This window comes from Schistocerca americana, chromosome 3, assembly GCF_021461395.2.
Source record: "Schistocerca americana isolate TAMUIC-IGC-003095 chromosome 3, iqSchAmer2.1, whole genome shotgun sequence".
NCBI lineage: Eukaryota > Metazoa > Arthropoda > Insecta > Orthoptera > Acrididae > Schistocerca > Schistocerca americana.
Window position 1 is genome coordinate 629,457,665 of NC_060121.1, and position 17,473 is coordinate 629,475,137.

General features: G+C 42.8%; 1 protein-coding gene across 3 annotated transcripts in view; it reads left to right on the forward strand.

The window, feature by feature from the left end:
* The window catches only part of LOC124605604 (uncharacterized protein C2orf42), a 223,069-nt gene that overhangs the window by 26,336 nt on the left and 179,260 nt on the right, over nucleotides 1–17,473 (forward strand). For all 3 annotated transcript variants that reach the window (XM_047137398.1, XM_047137399.1, XM_047137400.1), the window contains 2 exons: nucleotides 1,505–1,728; nucleotides 15,805–15,993. In XM_047137398.1, coding sequence (XP_046993354.1) covers nucleotides 1,513–1,728; nucleotides 15,805–15,993 — 405 coding nt within the window. In that variant the 5' untranslated portion in view covers nucleotides 1,505–1,512. The remainder of the gene's footprint in view (nucleotides 1–1,504; nucleotides 1,729–15,804; nucleotides 15,994–17,473) is intronic.

Here is a 17,473-nt window from a genome sequence, read left to right on the forward strand (position 1 = left end):
CCTTTGCCTTTCGCGAGCAAGTGCTCTACCAACTGAGCTACCCATGTACGACTCACGCCCCGTCCTCACAGCTTTACTTCTGCCAGTACCTCATCTCCTACCTTCCAAACTTTACAAAAGCTGTCCTGCGAACCTTGCAGAACTAGCACTCCCGAAAGAAAGGATATTGCGGAGACATGGCTTAGCAACAGCCTGGGGGATGTTTCCAGAATGAGATTTTCACTCTGCAGCCGAGTGTGTGCTGATATGAAACTTCCTGGCAGATTAAAACTGTGTGTCAGACCGAGACTCGAATTCGGGACCTTTGCCTTTCGTGGGCAAGTGCTCTAGCACTTTCATCATATCCTTCATTTCAATGACTGCTTCACTGCCTATGCCATATGGATCCTTCCCACTAACATAAGCTTTTCTGAATTGCACGGGTGGGAACTTTCCCTGTAGTAGATCCTACATTCCCATAACTTTCTTGGCCTCAATCTTCGTTAGTCACGTCCTCACCCATTCAACCCCCTTCCTTGTTTCCAATCGAGCACTACACAGCCGTCATTCCACCATCACACTCAGTCTTTTTGTTTCTCTCCTTTTCTGCTACTCCCCCCTGCCCCCCTTCCACTCTCCCTACCCCTAACCTGCAACACTTCACTGTCTGCCACCCCTACCATACTATCCCTCCCCGTCCCAGCCTCCTCCTTACCCCCACCCAATCGTGGCGCTGCTACTGGTTGCAGTGTGGTTTCAATTGCCTGAGACTGCAGTCTGTGTGTGTGTGTGTGTGTGTGTGTGTGTGTGTGTGTTTTGTCTATTGTTGAAAAGGCCTTAATGGCTGAAAGCTTTAATTGTGAGAGCCGTTTTGTTGTGCCTATCTGCGACTCGAGTCTTTGCTTTGTAGTGAGTAGCAACTTTCCTTTTCATGATACTGTAAGAATGATATATCTCAGTCTCTTTGGAAAATTATCCTGAAGGAAGGGTGCGTTTCATAGATGACGTATCTACTAAATATAAAACTTGGGCCATCAATTTTATTGCCTTGCTGGAAATATTTTCAACCCTCTTACAAACATTTGCTCTGGAGGTACTTGATAGTTCTTCTTGCTTCAGAATGGCTTTGAATCGCAAATACAGCAACCAGTTTAAAAAACTGTTAAAATAATTACTACATAAACCATAGCCTTAAAAGATGTTCACATTATTCTTACCAGAAATACTGCACCTTCTATACCTCCTTCCTCTGGCTTTCTTTGAATGATAGTCCACATTGATTTTATTTCGTAACCTGTCAATTTTGAACATGATGAATGTAGTCCTGGTTGTAAAGAAAAGAAAAGAAAAAAAAGAGTTGATAGCTGTTTACAGTTTCGTGGCACCTGCAGTTTGTGTATATGGTTATGTTATGTTGTGTTTTGACAGTGATTGGGTCTAGATTCTGAAACATGTAAATCTTTGAATTGTATGTTTTGTTTATTTATTTGTTTGTTGAAGATGCAACTATTGATTTGTATTGCAGAGCTGAATATGCCCAATGACAGCGCCAGGCTTAAAGCATTACTTTCAGATTTGGGCAGAGCAACACTTCGAGGAGTTCGTAAATGCCCAAAATGTGGGACATATAATGGAACAAGAGGTGTCTGTTGCAAGAATAAAGCCTGTAATGTTGTATTCAAGGAAGCTGGTGAGAAAAGGAAGCTTTCAACGGAAGCCTGCAAACTTGTTACAGGAACAACAACACAGGTATTTTCTTTATACATAATTTTAATCTGTACAGGGTCCTGTTATGTATTCTTTCAGGAAACAGTTCTTTGTTGCATTCAGTTAGTGCCTACAGTTCATGTTTTATAAATATCATATATGGAAATGGTGTCATAGTCACAGTGGTGAGCTGTATTTACAGTTGAGAGATATGTTGTAGCCCCACTGCCGGTATTCTATTTGTGAGGTTTCACTATGTTTACAATCTAAGGATCCCATTTGGAAGAGACTCATACACATACTTATGAGGCAATATGGAAAACAGTAAGAATAATTGATGAACTGACAACAGAAAGCTGCAAAGCAGCTTTACATGAAGCTGACTGGTGGGATGCATATGCAAGACAAATGTCAGTTCAAAATTTATGTATTTATAGATTTAGTGCACTTAGGTATTTTTGCAGAACATATCAGATCAATTACAGATGTAATATATACATATGTAAAACACATGCAAACTTGAATCAGCTAGTTCAATGATGGGGCAGGTTGGCTCTTGCCTTTTCAATGGAACTATCCCAGTTTTCACTGTAGTAACTTGGGGAAACCATGGAATACTCAAGTCAATATGGCTGGTCAGAGATTCGAACCCCACACTACTCCTGAATGTGAGTCCAGTGCATTAATGCTGTGGTGCCTTGGTTTGTATATTTGATTTGGGTTTGTATCACTCTGCAGCTGTTTTGCCAAGAAAACAAGGCACTGTGGTACTAACAGGATGTCATAAAGCCCTATATTACAGAAGGAATCGAAATATCATGTGTAAGACAAAGGAAACGTTTGGATGATTAGGACAAACAGAGAAGTAGGACTGTTTAACAAGAAATATGGCTGTCAAAGAAAGTGATTAAAAATCAGGATATCTCTGTATGATGTCTGAAGTCACTGATTTATATTGTGAAATGATATCCATATGGGAATCAGTTAAAAGAGAAACTGAGAAATTAGTTAAAGAATGAGAGGACTTTGAAAGAAAACAGCCGATAATAAATGATAGCTGTCAGGTAGCCAACATATTTAATAAACAATTCCTGGAAGAAGCTCAGAAGATTGGTAGTCACACAGACAAACTACAATTATTCCATGCGCTGCCAAAGAAATTAGAACGCACTTCTTCCTCAAAACCAAAAACTCTCATGGAATTGACAATATCTCAAGTAAAGCATTAAAATCCTCTTCCTCACATATATGGTATGTATTCAGTCATATATCACAACAGCACCACAGGGGATATTTCCAGACAGAATGAAATACGAGGTGAGTTCATAAAGAAACCGAACTTTTGCTGTATCAGCCTTATTTTTTATTGTACAACATTTTAACCACTGTCTCCATAAAAATAACCGCTCTACTGACAATACACCGTTCCTATCATTTCTTCCAGTTCTGGAACACCACCTGGAGCACATTCTGTGGATGGTGTGCAGGTTTCTCATCGTGTTGTCCTGTATCTCCTCTATGGTTTGGAAATGATGTCCTTTCAATGTGAAGGTCTGAAGAATACAGTGGATGCAGCATAATGGAAATGTGGTGCTTTGCTAGATAACTGCAGACAAGGAATGACGCATGAGCTGGTGCGTTGTTATGATGCAACATCCAACTCTGGTTTTCCCACAATTCAGGCCTCTTCCTGCACACAGCATCCCTAATGTGCACTAGGATTCCCTGGTAGACTTCCTTGTGTACCTTCTGACAACATGGCACAAATTCGTGATGGATAATGCCTTTTTAGTCAAGAAACAGAACCATTATCACCTTGATCTTGTTTTTTTTTTTTTTGGACAAGCTGACCGTGTGCCCACCCCCTGCGACGACTGCATCTTAGTTTCAGAATCATAGCCGTACATCCACGTCTCATTGCCTGTTATGATATTCTTAAGAAAGTTTCCATTGTGATTAACAGTGGCAAGGAGTTCCTCGCACAATTCAACATGGGTCTGTTTCTGTTCTTCAGTCACCAAACACGGTACGAATTTTGCACTGAGACAACACATCTCAAGTTTTTCACTCAAAATTTGATTGCATGATCCTACACTGATGTCCACCTCCTCAGCAACTTCCCCAGCAGTTAAACGACGCACAGCTTGAATGCTATTCACGTGGCCATCAGCTGTTGGTGTGGAAGGATGTCTAGACTTGGAATTGTCACAGACCGACATTCTGCGCTGTGGAAAATGTTTAATCCACTTGTAGCTCTGTGTGCGACTCATACAGTCCTCCCTGTATGCTTGGCTAAGCATTTAAAATGTCTTTGTGAAATTTTGCCAAGTTTGTAGCAGATTTTCTCTCTCTCTCTCTCTCTCTCTCTCTCTCTCTCTCTCTCTCTCTCACACACACACACACACACACACACACACACACACACTCACACACTGTTATCTTGGTCTATAAAAACATTATCTGTCATTGTGCTGCTTTCCTGTACCATCTGAGTTGGAAAATCAATAATTGACGTCAAATTGTAAGAACCAAGTAATACTTCTAGGTCAAGCTCTCTATCAGACTCTTTCAGAGAATCTACATTCAAATCCTCACAAACAATAGTTTGCTTCCCTCTGTCTGATGGATAGCACAACGAAGAATCCAAGTTTTTCACAAAATAGTTGAAAATTTACCAATGGGGGGAAAATGGCTACAGTTATAAAAGTGCCATTATTTAGTTTGAGCTCACATGCATGTGATTCTATATGTTGCTCTACACAAAATTTTTTAGTTTTCAAATTTTTCACATTATGACAGCTTTAACATATATGGCAACTCCTCCTCTCTTCATATTGTCTCTGCTTACATGCCGTGAAAGCTTATATCCACCTACATTTACCATTTAAATACCTGTGACTATATGATGTTCAGACAGGTATAGTACATATATTCCACCCTCAGTTTCTAAATCTTCTAAACAAACAAGAAGCTCATTTACTTTGTTTTTTAATCCCCCAATATTCTGCTGCAATAGTATACTAACATTATTTTTCACTGTACAGTTATGAGAACCTTGTGTTATTTTAACATCTCTAGTATCCTCGTGTCTGAGCTTCTCATTAAGCTTAATTTCAGTCAATGTTGGATGATTGGACACTAATCTTAGCCTAAAAAAGAAGTACTCCCATGAGCTTCAGTACCCCCCCCCCTCCCCCTTTTTGCTATCGTCACAGCTAGTGTACCCTTCCCTTTCCTATTGAGATTGTTATTGTTGTTGTTCTATTGTTCTATCCCCACTGGTGACAGACGGTGGTCCTGGACTGTGATCTGTGATCCTGACCCTGTCACACCTTACCAGTGCACTCTTGTGTGATGCTCAAGTCGAACTGGAATGGATATTACTGACAGCTACTAGAATTACAACAGATAATTTCCTCCTGTCCAACGATCTATGTTGCTCTCCAAGAAACACATCTCAGTGATGACCATTACCATTATTCTGTCAGAACCGTACTTGTCTCGAGAGAGCATGTGATTGATTCATACAGATGTCCTCAGTGAGTGGCTTCTCCTCTGTACCACATTGGAAGCAGTAAGTGTCAGTGTGAATTACCCCAATGATCCACATTTTTGACATTCATTTAACCCCATGCAAAACACTTACACACCTAGAGGAGACCACCTTAATTCAATGACTCTCTTCCTCTTTCAATGTGCGCTACCCAACATGGAAACCTCCAGGCGCCTTGCCGCTCTTTGGTGGGTTTGTGCTTGGCTACCATGGGGCCCCACCCTTTGCAGCATCTTTTCCCTTACATGCTGCATGTCTATCTTCTTGCTATTCTTTTTCCCCTCCCATGGGGAACCAGGCATGTTATATTGTTGGAAATGTGTTCTGCATATTCAGTTGCTGAAATCAGATCAATTTCTCCACTGGCTTTTGTTCCTTCTTTCTTTTTTCATTCCCCTTCTCCTATCATTCCTCAGCTTCGGCATTTGAGGTTACTCTTTTTCTTCTTCCTTCCTGTGCGCTCCTGAAGCCCGGCCCATGCATCTGACGCATAAAAGGTGACTGGGAAACAGGCAATTCCCAGCCCCAGGTCGACATGTAGGGTTTGCACTTACCCCCAGGTGCAGGCCAGGGCCAGGGAGGGGTAAGCTGCTACCTTCCCATATTGCCGATTCGTCCCTCTGTCAGGTGTTTGGGAGGTGTGACCTGAGGTGTGAACGGTCACCTAAGGTAGTTGTGTCCCCTTCTGAAGGGGGCCCCCAGTTGGAAGGAGCGCGCCATCGGAAACATTGGCAATCATGGAGATTTCAAGCTCCTCCCACTGTCACCATGCCTTCCTCCATCGGAAACAAGTGGAAGCAGCTCGGGCGATACCTTTCCACTCGAAAGAATCATGAGTGCTACAATGCCGCCTTTACTATGAGGGAGCTAGATCGTGCTCTCAGTTCATCGCTTTGTGTGGTGGGCCCATGTTCACCTTGGCCCCTTATTTGCTTCCTAAGGCCACTACTCCAACCTCACCCTATCGCCTTCAGTATCACGACCTTCGCATAGAACTTTGCGTGGTACCTTTGTGTACACTAATGGCTCTCGGACGGATCATGGTGTCAGGTGTACCTTTGACATTGGTGCCCGTTTTTCAGTATCAGCTTCTGGAACACTGCTCAGTATTTACAACAGAGCTGTTTTCCCTGTATCAGGCCTTGCAGTACATCCGGCGACAAAGGCTTTTCAAATGTGTCATCTGCTCAGACTCTCTCAGTGCCCTTCAAAACCTCTGTGTGCTACACACCCTTAGTGCAATGGGTCCAGGAAAGCTGTCGCTTGCTCACTCTTGATGTAGCCACTGTGATGTTTATGTGGGTCCCTGGTCATGTCGGTCTGACAGGAAGCGAGGCTGCTGACGTTGCTGCCAAGGCTACAGTCCGTGTATGTCAGCATGCTACTTCTTAAATTCCCTCTGACGATCTTTGTGTTACTGTCTGTCAGCAGGTGGTGTCTTTTTGGCATCACCGCTGGTCCTCTCTTCATGGGAACAAGCTCCATCTTATTAAAGCCTCTTTCAGTGGCTTGGATGACTTCCTCTTGGCCCTCTGGCAGTGAGGAGATCATTTTAACTAGGTTGCATATTGGGCACTGTCTTTTTAGCCATCATCATCTGTTGAGTGGTGCTCCCCCACCAGTTTGTGCACATTGTGTCCAACTTTTAACTGTCCACCATTTCCTGACAGAATGCCCTTTTTTTTAACTGCTTATGTTCCCATTTGTGTTTGGCATCTGAATTATCGGCCATTTTAATGAATGATGTGTGGGCTGTCTACCGCGTTTTACTTTTTGTCTGTCATATCAGTGTGGTAAAGGCCATTTAATTTTTAGTTCGGGATTCCGTTTCTCTATGAGATATTTTATAGACCTTTCTCCACATCCCTGTTTTTAGCTGTCTTCTCTTCCATCGATTGGGATTTACGTGTAGTCATTTTTAATTCCTCTCTTTGTCTTTGTGTTTTACAGTTTTGACAGTACCGTGTATGACCCTAGTTGTTTTTGCACCCTAAAACAAAAACAAACCAATATGGGAAGTATCACGTTGCCTGATAGGGGCCTTCTGTTTGTCCAGTTCCTTTCTGATCTTGATCTGTCTCTCCTGCCCTCTGCAGTGCCATCCAAGGCATCTTTTCAGTTATCAACCTTACAATCACTTCTCCATCTTGTAGTGTCACTGCAGTGGTCACTATGTGGTGATCTTCTTGACAGTTATCACTTTCCAGTGATCCTGTCACTTCCTTATCACAGCCTGACAAACCAGTTACCACGGTGGGTTCTCGCAAGAGCCAAGTGGCAGTTGTATACCTCTGTTGTCTCTTTTGTCCCTACTCTGTCAGATTGCATCGGCGAGGTTGATGTAGATTTATCCTACATGATCGCTCCTGGCAATGGAACGCTATTCCCTTTCTATGGGTCCACTGTGCCAACAGCCAGTGCCATAGTAGACTGAAAAAAATTGCAACAGCTATTCAGGATTAGCAAAAGTCCCCGTAAAGCCTCAAATGGCATCCTCCACTGATCGTTGTCTCAAAGTGGCCTGGTGCTAAGACTCACTGTCTGATTAAACACAGTAAAAAGGGAGGCTGGGAGCACCAAGTCTTCTTCTTGGGAACATATGCCCCTTCATCCAAGGTGAGGGCCAGGCTTCGTAGTCTACTGCGCCACCAAAGACCAACAACTGTCCTGGGTCTCCTCCTTCATGGCAGTATATCTACCAATGTGTTGGTTCTTGTTAAACACCTTGTGACCCATTTTGCCACACCATTGGCATCCTTTTGTTGTCCGACTACCTTTGAAATGCATAAAAGGCAAGTTGAAGACGTCACCCTATTCTTCGCCCTCTGCTACGCTGAATATATAATGAATCTTTAATTGACTGGGAACTGCTTCAAGCTCTTGACTTGTCACACAGTATGGCCCCAGGCCCTGATTTAATTCATAATAAGACAATCCTAAACCTGAATGTTACTCAAAGACTCCATCTATTCTGGGTGTTCCACCGTATTTGACTAGAAGGTGTTTTTCCTTTGCAATGGCAAGATAGTAACACTTCACAAGCTTTAAGCCAGTTGGAAACACAACATTAATTGACAGCTACTGACCATTTAGCCTCACCAATGTGCCTTGCAAACTCATTGCAAGGATGATTTCCTGATGATTATTTTGTGTTCTCGATTGAAGGGACTTTTTTTCCCTCTTATGGTTGTGGTTTCTGGGAGGGACAATCCCAAACTGACCATATCATTAAGTTAAAAACAGCAATCCAACAGGCTTTCTATAAACACCAACACTTTTTTAAAGAAAAGGATTCTACGTAAGGCATTCAACACCACTTAACACCATCACATTTTATTTACACTCCATGGCTGGAGATTTGAGGCTCCCTATTTATTTTCATTTGTCAGTTCTTATCCCATCGGTTGTTTTGAGTTAGAGCAGTACACCCCTCTGCTCCTCAGGGGTCGATGAGAACAGTATGCCACTGGGCTTTATATGAATGTTGCTCTCTTTTTCATTGCTGTTAATGGTTCTCCGTCAGACTACTCCTCGCCCCGGTGCTGTATATCAATGATTTTTGCATTTAGTATACCTCACAGTTGGTAGCATTGGGTGAACAGCAGTTGCAAGGTGCATCCAAAAGCCCTCCGTACCTTGATCCATCCGGACCTAGAATTGTACTTGGGTATCCAGCGCTTGGATGCTGTTGCGCAGTCCCAGTTTTTGGGACTCCTCTTTGATATAAAGGTAACATGGCTGCCCCATATTTGTCAGCGAAAGACTATAGTCGAGGCATAGAAAGAAGCTCCATGACAGCTGACAATGAAACTGTATTCTCCTTGATAGTGCAGAGTTTATTAGAGGGGATAGTAGCACACACAAGCATCTTCTAAAAGCTAAATTCGTCCAGGAAAAAGTGTGTTTTTAACTGGGAAATTTGGGAATTTTGTTTTCCTTGTCTGCATATCCACCCTGAACAATAGCCATGTGTAGAGCTGTGACAACACTGACATCTTGCTGCAGAGATTTTACAAAATTTTTTACATGGTTGGTTGCAGTAGGTGTCTGAAGCAGTTGCACCCAGACTACCACAACTGTTGGATATCAACTTGCTAACTCTTTTTTAGCTGCATGCAAGTGTTTAACACTCTCTGCTTCCTTGCCATTCCTTATGGTTCAGTGGCACCTTCAGCATTGAAATTGTTGTTTCCGATCTATCAGTGTGGAGTAAGACTGGTGACTGGAACCTTCTGGACTAGCCTTGTAGACAGACTTGTTGCTGAAGCATGGATCTTCCTTCTTCAGTTCTGATAATATCAGCTCTTGCTCACTTATGTGATCATCATCCTACAACTTCCTAATGACCAACATATCACATTATTTTTGTGTACAAGGGGCATCAACCCACTGACACCCACCATCAGGTGGAATTATCAGTTGGAGTGTGCCTTGATGCACTCTTCTAGTACCTCCGTCTAACCTTGAACCTTGTTACAATGTGCCCACTGTTTTTTCCTGCAACCCTCTCCCCCCCCCCCCCCCCCCCTCTCCCCTCCTCCTGCTCCGGTTAGTAACCAGAGCATGAATTAGAACTGATCTATTTCAAGGACCTAAGGTTTCAGTTATCCTCCTGACCTTCTGACATCATTTCCTCTCAGTTCTTTGGTAGTATTGGGATGCTACCATCTTTATTCTAAAGCCATGATTATGACAATGCATGGTTTTACATCTTATGTCAGTCGGGAGCATTGGTTGCCAGGATCATATAGTGTTTTTATGGGGAGCTGAGACTTGTTAACAGAGCGCTACATTTTTTTAAACAGTCCTCCCTTGACCACATTTTAATTTTTAGCAATTAAGTGAGTAATCTCCAATTCATTTATTGATGCTACTCTTGTTATTCTCTGAAATCTGCTATTCTTAACTACTGTTCTTACCTTAGCCATACTTAGACTAAAGCAATGAATGAAAATGTGTGTCAAGGTTGGGATTCATGTACCAAATGGAAGTCTGTACCATGCCCGGGATTCAAACCCATGTCTGCTGCTGCCTGCTCAGTTCTCTTTCTTTGGCTCCAAAGTTATATGGTTATCCCAAGGAATAAACTGGCCAACATTCTGGCTAAAGAGACAATTGATGGCCTTACATTCATCTTGATGATCCTAGGTATGGATTTGCAGGTGCAAATGAGACTACTTCTTTTTTGGAGATGGAACATCTGGTGGGCTACTATTCCTTCTAATAAACTCTGCACTATTGAGGAGAGTACTGCTGCGTGGTGCACCTTCTTCCATTCCTCCTGGAAGGAATACACAATCCTATGTCACCTCCACATCTAAACAGATTAAACCATAGGTTTATTTTGTGTGTTTATTAGATAATAAATCTTTACAGGGAGACACACAACACATTGTTAAGTTTACTCAGAGATCCCATCCTTAGCTGTTGGCATGGGTCCAAGTTTCCTCATACAGGGTGTTTCAAAAATGACCGGTATATTTGAAACGGCAATAAAAACTAAACGAGCAGCGATAGAAATACACCGTTTGTTGCAATATGCTTGGGACAACAGTACATTTTCAGGCAGACAAACTTTCGAAATTACAGTAGTTACAATTTTCAACAACAGATGGCGCTGCGGTCTGGGAAACTCTCTAGTACGATATTTTCCACATACCCACCACGCGTAGCAATAATATGGCGTAGTCTCTGAATGAAATTACCCGAAACCTTTGACAACGTGTCTGGCGGAATGGCTTCACATGCAGATGAGATGTACTGCTTCACCTGTTCAATTGTTTCTGGATTCTGGCGGTACACCTGGTCTTTCGAGTGTCCTCACAGAAAGAAGTCACAGGGGTTCATGTCTGGCGAATAGGGAGGCCAATCCACGCCGCCTCCTGTATGTTTCGGATAGCCCAAAGCAATCACACGATCATCGAAATATTCATTCAGGAAATTAAAAACGTCGGCCGTGCGATGTGACCGGGCACCATCTTGCATAAACCACGAGGTGTTCGCAGTGTCGTCTAAGGCAGTTTGTACCGCCACAAATTCACGAAGAATGTCCAGATAGCGTGATGCAGTAATCGTTTCGGATCTGAAAAATGGGCCAATGATTCCTTTGGAAGAAATGGCGGCCCAGACCAGTACTTTTTGAGGATGCAGGGACGATGGGACTGCAACATGGGGCTTCTCGGTTCCCCATATGCGCCAGTTCTGTTTATTGACGAAGCCGTCCAGGTAAAAATAAACTTCGTCTGTAAACCAAATACTGCCCACATGCATATCGCCGTCACCAATCCTGTGCACTATATCGTTAGCGAATGTCTCTCGTGCAGCAATGGTAGCGGCGCTGAGGGGTTGCCGCGTTTGAATTTTGTATGGATAGAGGTGTAAACTCTGGCGCATGAGACGATACGTGGACGTTGGCGTCATTTGAACCGCAGCTGCAACACGGCGAACGGAAACCCGAGGCCGCTGTTGGATCACCTGCTGCACTAGCTGCGCATTGCCCTCTGTGGTTGCCGTACGCGGTCGCCCTACCTTTCCAGCACGTTCATCCGTCACGTTCCCAGTCCGTTGAAATTTTCCAAACAGATCCTTTATTGTATCGCTTTTCGGTCCTTTGGTTACATTAAACCTCCGTTGAAAACTTCGTCTTGTTGCAACAACACTGTGTTCTAGGCGGTGGAATTCCAACACCAGAAAAATCCTCTGTTCTAAGGAATAAACCATGTTGTCTACAGCACACTTGCACGTTGTGAACAGCACACGCTTACAGCAGAAAGACGACGTACAGAATGGCGCACCCACAGACTGCGTTGTCTTCTATATCTTTCACATCACTTGCAGCGCCATCTGTTGTTGAAAATTGTAACTACTGTAATTTCGAAAGTTTGTCCGCCTGAAAATGTACTGTTGTCCCAAGCATATTGCAACAAACGGTGTATTTCTATCGCTGCTCGTTTAGTTTTTATTGCCGTTTCAAATATACCGGTCATTTTTGAAACACCCTGTAAGTTGGTGTAGTAAAGGTTTTGGGAGGAATCATTTTGTAGAGCTTGAACATTTTTTATTGTTAACTTTCCAGTAAGAAGTATGCTGCCATCGTACATGAACTGATAAAATAATCATATCACGTGATCTTCATACTTATAACATAGTGTATACTGTGGGGATTAAAAATATAGGACTGTCAGGAAGCTTGAGGAACTACCAGATTCAGGCTATGCAGTTCCTCTAATATCTACTTAATGAAGTATTACACTTCTTGGTAGTCTTTTCTGCCAACCAGACATTACAAAATGAAAGAACCTTGTTTGCTGCTATGCCCCAATGCAACCTGCACAACTGTGCAGATTTGCTCAGTGAAGTGGCCGATGAAAGTATCCTTAACAGTGTGCTATACCTCTAAATAAAAGACAGGAGGTGCAAAGCTCTGGGGTAAACAGCGTGATACTGTAGGCTACGTAGATAATCTGCAACAAAATCTAACTTTACATCTGATGCTCCAGAATTTGACCTAATCTCATCATTAGAAAGTGGTCATTGAATGGTAGAAGTTGTAGAGGACAAAAAGCTCATTCGATCTTACTGACTTTTAAATTGTTACTCCCCACAGAAACTTTCATCTCTTTTGTTGCAACACATCACTGCCATACTGAACAGTTGTCAGATGTGACGAGAAATTTTGTTGGGTGGGAGTTTATAGAGTATATCCTTGGAGATATGTTACGGTGTAACTAATGTGTTTTACATATCACATTAAAGGCAAATAATTTTATTTCTACGTGTCACAAAACTCAGTCACATTTATCTGATAAGTTTCAGGAGAATACTTTGATTATAAAGTAAGGTGAGTGTTCAATTGGTACTGGTAATGTACACTCCTGGAAATGGAAAAAAGAACACATTGACACCGGTGTGTCAGACCCACCATACTTGCTCCGGACACTGTGAGAGGGCTGTACAAGCGATGATCACACACACGGCACAGCGGACACACCAGGAACCGTGGTGTTGGCCGTCGAATGGCGCTAGCTGCGCAGCATTTGTGCACCGCCGCCGTCAGTGTCAGCCAGTTTGCCGTGGCATACGGAGCTCCATCGCAGTCTTTAACACTGGTAGCATGCCGCGACAGCGTGGACGTGAACCGTATGTGCAGTTGACGGACTTTGAGCGAGGGCATATAGTGGGCATGCGGGAGGCTGGGTGGACGTACCGCCGAATTGCTCAACACGTGGGGCGTGAGGTCTCCACAGTACATCGATGTTGTCGCCAGTGGTCGGCGGAAGGTGCACGTGCCCGTCGACCTGGGACCGGACCGCAGCGACGCACGGATGCACGCCAAGACCGTAGGATCCTACGCAGTGCCGTAGGGGACCGCACCGCCACTTCCCAGCAAATTAGGGACACTGTTGCTCCTGGGGTATCGGCGAGGACCATTCGCAACCGTCTCCATGAAGCTGGGCTACGGTCCCGCACACCGTTAGGCCGTCTTCCGCTCACGCCCCAACATCGTGCAGCCCGCCTCCAGTGGTGTCGCGACAGGCGTGAATGGAGGGACGAATGGAGACGTGTCGTCTTCAGCGATGAGAGTCGCTTCTGCCTTGGTGCCAATGATGGTCGTATGCGTGTTTGGCGCCGTGCAGGTGAGCGCCACAATCAGGACTGCATACGACCGAGGCACACAGGGCCAACACCCGGCATCATGGTGTGGAGAGCGATCTCCTACACTGGCCGTACACCACTGGTGATCGTCGAGGGGACACTGAATAGTGCACGGTACATCCAAACCGTCATCGAACCCATCGTTCTACCATTCCTAGACCGGCAAGGGAACTTGCTGTTCCATCAGGACAATGCACGTCCGCATGTATCCCGTGCCACCCAACGTGCTCTAGAAGGTGTAAGTCAACTACCCTGGCCAGCAAGATCTCCGGATCTGTCCCCCATTGAGCATGTTTGGGACTGGATGAAGCGTCGTCTCACGCGGTCTGCACGTCCAGCACGAACGCTGGTCCAACTGAGGCGCCAGGTGGAAATGGCATGGCAAGCCGTTCCACAGGACTGCATCCAGCATCTCTACGATCGTTTCCATGGGAGAGTAGCAGCCTGCATTGCTGCGAAAGGTGGATATACACTGTACTAGTGCCGACATTGTGCATGCTCTGTTGCCTGTGTCTATGTGCCTGTGATTCTGTCAGTGTGATCATGTGATGTATCTGACCCCAGGAATGTGTCAATAAAGTTTCCCCTTCCTGGGACAATGAATTCACGGTGTTCTTATTTCAATTTCCAGGAGTGTACTTTAGTATGTGCTTTCCTGTGGTCCACTACATAATTGATCATGTATCTCTTTCTTTCATTTACTGTAATGTCTTTTTTTGAATCAGCGACAGCCTCTTATCCCGAACTCATGTACTGTAACGAAATTTGGGTTATACTAAGTGTCTCCAGATTAACATAGATCAGATTTGCAGAGATCAATTATCTGTTCCCTTGAGTTTACCTCTTTCTTGGTGTGTTAGTAAGACACTTAATCTTTTTGTTCCAACTTAGTTTTAATAAATATGTTGTGGTGTCATGATTCAGCACAGAAAAATAATTCAACCAACGCAACTGTATAATAAATAATACTCGTGCTTTTGTAACACTTACATTTCAGTTTAGTAAAATTTTGAATGACGAAATTAATTTCTTTTCCCAGAATGAGGTTAAGCTGTAGAGGAGGGGGGGGGGGGGGGGAGGTAAACAAATTCAAGAAATTACCATCAGTAATTCACAGCTATTATTTCAATTTTAACATAAAAAGAGAAATGCCATGTTGAAGTTGATAGAGAGTTAATCTTGCTGCTGGATTCTGACTACACTCCCACAGGGGTAATATTTCTTCATTCATACAGTTCTCAGAAAGGTTGCTCTGCTATTGTTACTATGCAAATGTGTGCATGTATATGAAACAAAATACATAGAATGGAGATTTCTATTAGCAAAGAGACAAAGTACATGTTATTTAGCGGAGAGCTTTGCACCCATATTTACAAAGGTTCCATCCCATATAGAATAGGTTGCCTGTTTTGCTCTCGTGGTAAGTAGTTGTGTGATACTGTGTAATTTACAGGAAATGAATTTAATTCCAACTTGTTATCACTACACTTTATATGTTTACCCTTTGAATGAAGGGGAGAATATGATGACTACTCATTTGGTACACATTTAACCAACATTTTGGATCTTTGAACCAGATGGAAACAGGATGGCATTTTAATGTAGGGGGGGGTGTCACTGTTCTTTTTGAAGCTAAGATTATGAATTGGAAATTATATCTTGCCATTCAGGAAGTTGATGTTCAGGGGTGAAGTTGAGCATAGAAATGTAATGGGGAGAATGTAGTGTTGAGTAAAAGGAGAAGGAGAGACATAACATAGTAACTTGAGGATGAGTAATAGGAGAAAAATGAGGAAAAGTATTCATTGGGTATTAAGCATTTCAAACCATCTTATTGAGCCCTTTCTCCTGTGAAAATGTGTCACCTGTCATCAAGAATAATCTAAAGGCAGTTTGTTCTGCTTTTCCAGGTTTATTCAGTGCGTGTTCGGGACAAAGGACCTGACTATCGTGGATTTGTTCAGCTCCCTGTTGTGCAGCATGCAACAGAAACAGATTCCAGTTTAGAAAATGAAGTGAACTTGATTACACAGACATCTGCTTTGTGTTTTGTTGACACTTGTCAGAGATCATTTGATGCCAGTGTCCTCAAGTGTCATGTAAGCTGTTATTTGTTCTTGATTTTATGATTTATGTTTACATTAGTTTTAGAAATTGGAACAGGACAGCTGATGGCAGTTATAAATTCGGATAACAACAGTAACAGTACTTAGCACTCCTTTTGATTAAGTCTAGCTGAAAAACAATTTCCAGCTGCCTTGATCTGTTTCATGCAATGTATACAAACTATTTTACATAACTGCAAAGTTGGTCTCCTGATTAAAGACAAGGCTGGTTTCTTCTGAGAATCAGATCAGATCAAAGAAAGCACACCTTACTTACCCTGGTTGATTTTATATTGGCGGGATTGCCAAAGAAAAATATATTAAATAAATTTGTTGTTGTTCACAAATGGTGAAACACAAAAGTAAACTTTTGATGTGTATGCTGTCTACTAAGAAGTTTCTACTTAGAACTTTTCTGTCGCAGAGTAACTTGTATGGGCTGATAAATGATTAAAATCCAACTTATAGATTGCAGTAACAAGTGAGTGTGTTGTAACAAGTAATTTTAACTGGCAACAGATTCAACAATTAACATTTCTGTGTCATAACAAAGAACTGTCATTTTATTATTGCACAGTATTTTGACAACTTCCCTTGTTGTCAGTTGCCAAGCACAGTTCCATTACTTGCTTTTTGGATCCTACTCAAAAATGTAACTGGCACACACTGCATGCCACCATAACAGTTGTTTCTTAACTCCATTAATCAATAAGACAGCCAACAGAAATTGGAAACCAATGGAAAGGGTATGGGGGGGGGGGGAAATCTTATGGGTTAGATGAATGCTGTAAGACAAAACCATTTACCAAAAACTACCTTAATAGGCACTTACCTGTGAGCGGACAAAAACCATTGAGATATTTTGTGGCATGATTTAAGCAAATGAAGTGCCAGATCCCACACTTTAGTTAAACTAAAGTCTCTATCTCTATTGATTAAATTATCTATCACTCCAGTTTCAGTTGCCTCCTTCATTACACTGTCCCAAAAATTATTTGCTTGTACCACAATACCAGCATCTTTGCATTTTATTTCTTGTTGTATTGTGGTACAATACACAATGTGTGGTTTTCATGAGCAGTAAAATGGGCGGAAATGATGTTTATATTGATCTCTATTCCAATTTTCTGTACAGGTTCCGGAACTCTCGGAACCAAGGTGATGCGAAAGGATGTGTGTGTGTGTGTGTGAGAGAGAGAGAGAGAGAGAGAGAGAGAGAGAGAGAGAGAGAGACTCCAATCTCTTATTAGCCTGTCTCCTCTTTTCTACTCTGTGTCTGTCCATCTTCCCCTCTCCCCTTCTCTCTTCATGTTATCACCGCCACCTCATTAGGAGGCTGGTGGTTCTTACCCACAACATTTCTTTCCAGCTCATAAATAATATGTGTACCAAATTTTGTTGAAATCATTCCAGGGATTTAGGCTGAGCTTGTTACCTGTGGCTTTGCCCGTATACACCCATCAAATATATTCCA